The 8,608-nt window shown below is 37.7% G+C and overlaps 1 protein-coding gene across 3 annotated transcripts; it reads left to right on the top strand.

The window, feature by feature from the left end:
• LOC122079533 (2-succinylbenzoate--CoA ligase, chloroplastic/peroxisomal) lies at positions 1 to 6,925 on the top strand. 3 transcript variants are annotated; one of them, XM_042646071.1, is made up of 10 exons: positions 1 to 489; positions 725 to 797; positions 2,852 to 3,020; positions 3,122 to 3,220; positions 3,670 to 3,767; positions 4,155 to 4,348; positions 4,640 to 4,767; positions 5,161 to 5,549; positions 5,847 to 6,061; positions 6,480 to 6,925. In XM_042646071.1, the coding sequence occupies exons 1-10, from the start codon at positions 227 to 229 to the stop codon at positions 6,607 to 6,609; spliced, it is 1,758 nt and encodes a 585-aa protein (XP_042502005.1). In that variant the 5' UTR covers positions 1 to 226; the 3' UTR covers positions 6,610 to 6,925. The 3 variants fall into 3 exon arrangements, with proteins under 3 accessions (XP_042502005.1, XP_042502007.1, XP_042502006.1); XM_042646073.1 differs by lacking the exon at positions 1 to 489 and adding an exon at positions 1,708 to 1,845 and having other exon boundaries at positions 754 to 797; XM_042646072.1 differs by lacking the exons at positions 1 to 489; positions 725 to 797 and adding an exon at positions 804 to 1,845.
• Positions 6,926 to 8,608: the final 1,683 nt, after the last annotated feature.

The following is an 8,608-nucleotide window of genomic DNA, read 5'->3' as shown; positions in this document are numbered from 1 at the left end:
CCGCAAAACAAGGAAGTCATTCCGTCACCATCTAGGCTCGCAATCTTTCTCAACTTCAACGGGAAGTGACTCTTCTGTGGAAACGCAAGGCGTAGTGGCATCCTAAGTGGATAAAACGATCAATCATGAGATCCAGAAGCAACCTAAGTGGATAGAAGATCAATCAAAGATAAGGATTTCTTGATTGTATTGGATAACATAAACCTAGGTCCCCTTCCATCCCCCTATGAACCAGAGTCCTCCCGTGCACAGATTGAAACAAGTTTTCTCTTCTCTCCCCTACAATCCAATGGGTTATTTCTCGGAAGGTCACATCTGCCAGTGCCTCAGCCGGATTTCTTCTTTCCGGCGTTTTTCTCCGGTGACGATCTTTGGAAACCGGTTAAAGACCGGAAAGCAGTTCGTTGAGAGTGTCATAGGCCTTGCTCAAGGGCTGCTTGAAATTGGGTTAAGAAGAGGAGATGTTGTCGCCATTGCTGCTGTCAACAGGTCCGTTTGTTTCTGTTCCTATTTTGGTTGAATTGAATTCTTATAATTTGGTGAATTCTAAAAGAAAAAAATGAACTTTTTTAGAATTTTTGGTGATCATTTTAGCGAATTCTTATAATTTCTTAAGAAATCATAGATAACCGAGATGTGTGGGTTAGATTCTTCTGGCTTGTGCAGTTCAGTATGCATTAGGATCTTCCCGAATATGACAAAAGGTTGTAATCGTTCATGGCAGTGATTTGTATTTGGAGTTGCTTTTGGCCGTTGCTTATGTTGGAGCCATTGCAGCTCCCCTCAATTACCGATGGGTGGGTGAGATTACCCTTTTTCCTTTTCTTCTCAGATTACTTATGATTCCTTTGATCAGTGATCTTCTCTTCTATCTTTTCTATCAATTTGTCACTTTGCACTATACTCTCAAACTTGTTGTTTAACCCTAAATTTCATGCTTGCCAACATTTCTCAGATAGACATTTCATAGTCTTGAAAAAAAAAATTACATGAAAAGTGAGGGTAATTTCATAATGTATGTTGTATGGGGGCATTGAGGCTTAGCACAATAAGCAATTTATAATTGGCATGTGATAGCTTTCATGGGACCCAAATTTGGTGCAAAAGCAAGCTTTTCTCTTCTTTATTGACCTTTCAAATTTTAAGCCAAACAGATTTTGCCATGTAGAATCTTTCAGAAAATAGATTAGGGTGTGATGGTTTAATGACTCATAATACAAGGGGAAAAGTTTGATATAAGATGAGCATATGGTTGAGTTGGACCACCAAATTTGACATGTGGCTAATCCAAGGGGCACCCTATTTATCCAATGGTATTGGCTTTAGTACCTTTCCACATGATTCAAATCATGTGCTCTAGGGCAATACAATGATCATTACTGACCCTCTATCCTAATATAAAATATGATACGTAGGAAAAAAGATATAATGCAACCTTGTTGCCAGCACAATGAACATATATATGGAACTCAATTTGGACATGTTGAAATTAAACTTAGTCAACCATTGGGTAGATAGGATAACCTTTGGACTAGCCACATGTCAAATTTGATGGGTCATCTTAATCATACGGCCACCATATAGTGTACTTTTCCCTCTATATTTTTGAAGCCATTCAACTGTTCTGCCAATAAGCTGACATTTTAATGATTTTCTTGAACATGATTTTTCCATGTAACATAATCTATTTGATCTAAAACTTGATAGGTATATAAGGAATGATGGGGTTTGTCTGCAACAAATTTGCGTGCTAGCTAAGCTGTCATATGGCAAGTATGGCTCCAATTGTTTTTAAGCTTAGCAACCTTGCAAATGTTGCGAGCACTTATACAACAAAAAAATGGGGTATGTCTAGTTGTAACCAAGCTTGATCACATTTTTTATTTCTTGGAGAAATCTTGATCACATTTAGCTCATCATCAGTTGACATGTGGTCAACATGGGTGGTCCTTGTGATAGGACCCTGACATCTATTTGATTGGTTAAATTTCAACTTGATAAAAGTATAAAAAATAATTAAAAAGTAGTTTAAACTTTTAGTAACAAGAATGCCAATGCTAATAAATCAAATCTAGTGGCGTTCTGCTAATATTAGTCACTTTAAACTTACTTTTGGCAATTTTTCCTATACTTTTCTAGGGATGAAATTCAGGCATATGACTGTGGGGTCCTCTATCACATGGACCAGCCATGTGGTCACTTGGTAAAATATTTTGATATAGTAAGGAGCTTGAGTTACATGTAGATTACCCCAAAAGGGGGAAAAAAAAACAAAGCGTATATTTTTCATATCTTTATTCAGTATGCATACATTACTCATTTTATGTGAATTTACTATGCATAAAAATAAACCATAATTAGTCCCAAAAAGAAATAGTGAAATGTAGCTGTTAAAGATGATAATTTCCATGTGATGAACTGCCAGCAGGTGTATGTTACAAACTGGGTAATGTGGTTAAAAAAAAAAAACCTTATATTCCATGTGTTGCTTAATATCAAGGATGAAACTTTCATACTTGGATGGGTCATCCTTCGGCTGGGTGGCTGGATTAGATGGAGCGAGTGCAGGTAGCTGCACAAAGTAAACGAAACCCAAGCCCAACCTCATTTTGAGCTTGCCTAGCTCAAGCTCAACTAAAACATGTAGAAACCTTGTTGTGTCACCTTGGACTCTGTATCACAGACCCGGCAACACAGTATCTCATATGCAACCCAACAAGGGGGAGTCACACACTTGATGCAATGATTGGTCGGCACCATACCGTAGATATCATTACCAATATGGCATTACTATCTGGTATAAAACTTACTAGTAGAACATCTATGTACAACTATTCATATATACATGCAGAGCTTTGACGAGGCAAGGTTGGCAATAGAGGCTGTAACACCAGTGATGTTGGTGGTCGATGAGAGCTGCAGTTTCTGGTCCTTGGAGCTCCAAAATACCAATCTGGATTTCCTTAGATGGCATGCTTTCCTTGGAGAAATTTCTTCCTTCCATAGCAACACTGGCAATGGTAAGCATACTTCATCCTCGCCTAAATGCCATTGGCAATCAGCAATATTTTGGGAATTTCGCATTCTGATCTCTTATTTACACATGAACATGATTGGCCAGTGTTAACTACAGAAACCCTTAAGAAGCCTTCCCAAATATCTAAGGTACTTGATTACGCATGGGCACCTGAGGGCATTGCTCTAATATGCTTCACTTCAGGTACGTACAAGCCTTACATACAGTTTCATATTTGTAATAACTGGATGGATCATTGAACTGCTCAAGAGCCAGGGTTCTGGAAGTTATAGTTCAACCTTAGCTTAACTGAGTTTGACTAGTCAAAACCAATTACACAAAGCAACTAAAGCAGATTTAATTGAAAGGGGTGGGGGTGGGGGGACCAGAAACTGCTTGGTTAGATGTGAATTTGATGCAATCTACCATGAAATGGTGTTCCTCAAGTGAGGAGGTTCCGGTCTGATTGACTTGGTTCAACCTCCTTATTTTGTCCAATTCTAAGACCAATGGGTAGTCTAATAAGAAATTTTTAGTTTTGAAAATATTAGCAATATCTGGTAATATTATCTGGTTAATCTTATGAGCACAATCTTTGTATTGATGCTTTTTTGGGTTTTCCTAATTTGGATTTGAACAATCGTTGGATCCAGGAACCACTGGAAGGCCAAAGGGAGTTTCCATAACTCACACAGCTCTCATTGTCCAATCACTTGCCAAAATTGCCATTGTTGGTTACAATGAAGATGATGTATGATTTCCCCTATGAAAGTAACAAACTTTCTTCCTTTCCCTTTTTGAGTTACCCCATATAAGTCATCATTTTATCTAATCTAACTTCTGTGGAAACGGTGGCATTTGAACTCCAACCCCACACCAACCCCCCCCCCCCCCCCCCCCCCCCCAAAAAAAAAAGAAAAAGAAAAGAAGCCAGGTTACTAACAAAGGGATGGTCCAGTTTGGTTCAAGCTGAATCAGTTATTTAATCAATATATCTTGCTGAATCAAAATAAAAATTCAGTTCAGCTTGTGTAATTGTTGATGAAAAAATGCCTCATTTGAATCCAACATGTTTGGTTGTTTCATGGCTATTTCTGGAAGACTGCCAATGACTTAGGCTTTGTATGTAAATTTGTAGGTTTATCTCCACACAGCACCTCTGTGCCATATTGGTGGAATATCTTCAGGGATGGCCATGCTAATGGTAGGAGCTTGCCACATATTGATTCCCAAGTTTGAAGTAGAGTCGGCCCTTAAAGCTATAGAACACCACCAGGTGTCTTCCCTATTAACTGTTCCTGCCATGATGGCTGATATGGTTTCCAATATTAGGTAATATGATATACCACTGTAACACACATCTAAGTTTTAACTCATGATTTCTGACACATCCAAAGATCAGAATGAAATGGTTCTCTGTTTATGTGTACCATGAATTTGCCAGGCCTAGGCCTGGCAGGCATGGCATTTTTTGAATTTTGAATTGGCCAATCCCTGCTTTATGTCATTCATTCAGGTCTGAACTATTTGATGGCAAGGCCCATTAACACTCATAGTAGATTCAAAACCATGTCTATGCCAAGTACTTGAATTTGTAAGTCATGTTTCCAAAGTTTGAACCAGGAAAAATAAAGCATGGAAAGGTGGAGAACATGTGAAGAAGATACTGAATGGAGGTGGAGGACTCTCAGTTGAGATGATTAACAACGCTGCCACAATCTTCCCATGTGCTAAGATTATTTCAGCATATGGTGGGTTTCTTACGTCTCAACCCATTTTGTTTCTTAATGGAGTTTTCAATCATTTGTGTGATTTTGTTCTGTTCTAATTTGGTTCTCGTGGCCTTTTTCCAATGCGATGAAGTTTGTTCTTTCATAAATGATGCGAGAGAATTTGGCTAACCCGTCTTCCTTTTACCCTCTAGCTTTGGTTAGTAGTTTCCAAAATGTTCTAAAATCAGATTGGATTCAAACCATTTTTCGTTCCAACCTAAACCACCCCTGCTTAGATTTTGGATTCAGCACATATGTAACATGCATTATGTAGGAGCCTTACTTCAAGCTAATCACCTATCCTAGTCCATAATTTTATTAATATATGTTCTAACTTTTTGCTTCTTCGCTTCTCCTACTATCCACCTAAAGGAATGACAGAGACATGCTCGTCACTCACCTTCATGATCCTCTACGACCCCGGGGAGAAGAAATCTGATGAGCCATTTCAGAATATTTGTGGAAACAAGTCAAGTGTAATTAACAAACCAGTAGGCATTTGTGTTGGAAAGCCAGCACCGCATGTTGAATTACAGATACACGGCGACGGGTCATCTCTGATTGGGAGAATTCTAACCAGAGGGCCACATGTAATGCTTAGATATTGGGATCAAGCCCCAGCAGCAGTGTCTAAACTTGAGGTAGAAGGTTGGCTTGACACAGGTGACATTGGGTGGATTGATGACTATGGTGCATTATGGCTCATTGGACGATTAAATGATCGAATCAAGAGTGGAGGGGAGAATGTTTACCCAGAAGAGGTAAGGTTGTAATCATATTTATAGTGTTCTGCATTTTCTAGGCTCAACAAATCATACCAAAAGATATACTTTGTAACCCAGACCTCATATGAAGACACCCAAGGTCTTGGTCAGGTTTCAGATTTCTGTTCTAGGCTTCTAGCTTCTTACTGTTTATTGCAATGCCGGGATATGTAACCTATGGGTCTAAGTATTTAAATGTTGCATCAAGGACTGGTGAACAAAGCACTTCTATTTATATCATACAATGTTACAAATACAGATTTTTATAGGTTCGTAAGCCCCTTTGTGATTCAGGTCGAGGCTGTCCTAAGGCAATATCCTGGAGTCTCTAGTGCTGTGGTCGTTGGACTCCCTGACTCCAGGCTAACAGAGATGGTAGCTGCTTGCATTCAGATAAAAGAGGAATGGCAATGGAATAATCAGATTACTAGTCACCAATTGGAAAGAGAAGATCTAAGGCTATCTAGTGATATCCTCCAATTACATTGCAAGCAAAGGAATTTGACCGGGTATCATCTCCTTAAAACCCATTTTACTCCAGAAGTCATGTTTGGTTGCTTGGGTAATGGATTGTTTCTCTAAAAATAAAATGTCTCATCTTTTAGAGCCTTGTAATGCTTTCCATAGGAAAATTTTTAAAAAAATGCCTGCCTTCTTCAGCCAAATCATGTCTACACCCCAGCTCTATATGGGAAATTCCCTTAAGCCCCTTCCCTAGAATTATAAACAGACAGCCCTTAGTTCTTTCCAAATATGATTAGATTTCCCTTAACCCCACTTCATATAGAGCAATGCATTAGACATGATAACTTCAATCCTTGATTTCTTTCTCATGTTATCTTCTTTGTGGTGAGTGCAGAATTAAAGTAAAATGAAGAAAAGAAAAAAATGAAATTGAAGTATACTGACATACCATTTTCCTTTCAGGTTTAAAATACCAAAGATTTTTATTCTGTGGAGGAAACCATTTCCGCTGACAACAACTGGAAAACTAAGGAGAGAGGAAGTTAGAAGACAGGTCATGGCTCACCCGCAGGTCTTCCCTAGCCATCTCTGACAAAACAAGAATGAGATGAATTTTGACTTTTCAAACATTAATTTAAATCCCATCAGAACCCAAATTCTTTCATTTCACTACATTTTAGGCATTCCCTGAATTATATATATATATATATATATATATATATATTAATGATTCTCCCTTGCTGCAGAAAGCTTGCCCTAGTAATGGGCTTTTCATGTAAGCATTAATATGTTGCAGACGAAATCATCAATGTACTTAACAGTTTCTAAAGAGTTAAACTAGTTTCTTAACATTTTTTTTCTCCGCAAACTTGGAATGGTTTTAATATCATTGTCATTGTCATTGTCCATGCTTGTATCCTCTGCCATTCAAAGTGGTTGTTATATTTATAATTGTCCAGCTTTTATCAACTGTTTTAGCAACAGGACATTAATTAAGCTTCCTTGAATAGACATTTCAGCTATCATAAAGCATAATTTATCATGAAACCCCCATGTTCTTCACTTGAATAGACATTGCAGCTGTCATAGAACATAATTTACTAAGAAACTCTCCACTTGAAATGGACATTTTGGCTCCATCATATTGCGAGGGAAATAAAGGGAAGGGTAGGGGACAAATCGAAACCAAAATGATAACTTTGTAAATATTAGCTAAAATGATTGTATAATTAACTCCAAAACATTCAGAATTTGGATATAAAATTTTACTATGTTTTGCAATCAAATTCCTTGATTTGAAGATTGCAAGTTCCTTGATTTTAAGAAGGAAATAAATATTCTATTTGAAAAGTATGATTATAAAAGTTTCTATTTTCTTTTTTAAACTGATTTCACTTCCCTTCCCTTCTATTTCCTTTCCTTGCAACTAGATAAGAGCCTTAGTAAACTTATTTCAAGCTCTCCCTCCAAACTCCCTTTCCTTTTGGAATAAGAAAGATAAATTATATTTGGGAGAGGGTTCATGTGATGTTGGACTAATGGCAGTATAAGAAACAACATTATAAGCATGGCCAGAGCAGGAGAAAAAATAATAAAGAACCCATGTGAGAAGGAAATAGTACCCTAGCGTCGTGCCAAAACTTTTTCCAATTATATTTTAGCCCTCCTTCTCAACCCACCTCATTGAAAGTGAGATTCAATCCCAAGTTTGGAAAAACCATGATCCAAAGCCTTTACCATCATTTATAGATATGGTATCATTGTCATTATCCAAGTGTCTCAACTGTTTTTGCAACATTTCATTTAAGCCTAAAGATATTATTTGGGAAGCAGGCTTGAGAACTTTGACTTAATTGTACAAGTAGAGGTGATCATGTGAATCAGAAATTATTAATGTCTCACATTGCACATATGTAGCTGCAATTTAACCTTTTTCTTCACTTGAAGATGACATTTGAGGGAGACTCATCTTGAAGCATCTCATGATCTTTCAATTTCACACATATATTTTCCTCTGCTCTCTCTCCTTTCTTGCGATCTCATAGTTTGTTGGTTCTATTCATCTTCTTTTGACAGTACTTAATAATACATTTATTTAGTTGTCTCCAAATATAATCAGAAGCATTCCTACAAAAGCAAAATCATGTGAAGGGTTCCAAGGATAGCTACAAGAACCATGTGCATGTCTAGGGAGTCAAGGTCATGAACAACTCATCTTGTTTCTTATTGGGGGGAAAGTTCTTTGAGCTTGCGAGGGAGGCTTACCTCTCTCTCTCTCTCTCTCTCTCTCTCTCTCTCTCTCTCTCTCTCCTGGCCTTTTTTTTATTATCAATGAACCGTTTGCTCCCTCCTTGATTGGTGGATGGGTTTTCGACATCAGCATTGAAAATGAGTCCGGCTCCTCTCCAACATGTTGAACGCCCAACGTGATATCTAGTAGTTGGAAAGATTCAGACACGCACCCCAATATACCTCATTGGACAAAAGAGTAGATGGAGAAAAATAGATACAAACCAGAGTTGTGATAGATCATTGTAAATTTGTATATGAGAAAAATTTATACATAATAGGTATAATTCATAGGAAAAAGG

Source organism: Macadamia integrifolia, chromosome 5 (assembly GCF_013358625.1).
Source record: "Macadamia integrifolia cultivar HAES 741 chromosome 5, SCU_Mint_v3, whole genome shotgun sequence".
Lineage (NCBI taxonomy): Eukaryota > Viridiplantae > Streptophyta > Magnoliopsida > Proteales > Proteaceae > Macadamia > Macadamia integrifolia.
The sequence above is the reverse complement of the archived record's forward strand: the minus strand, read 5'-3'. Positions and strand labels throughout refer to the sequence as shown.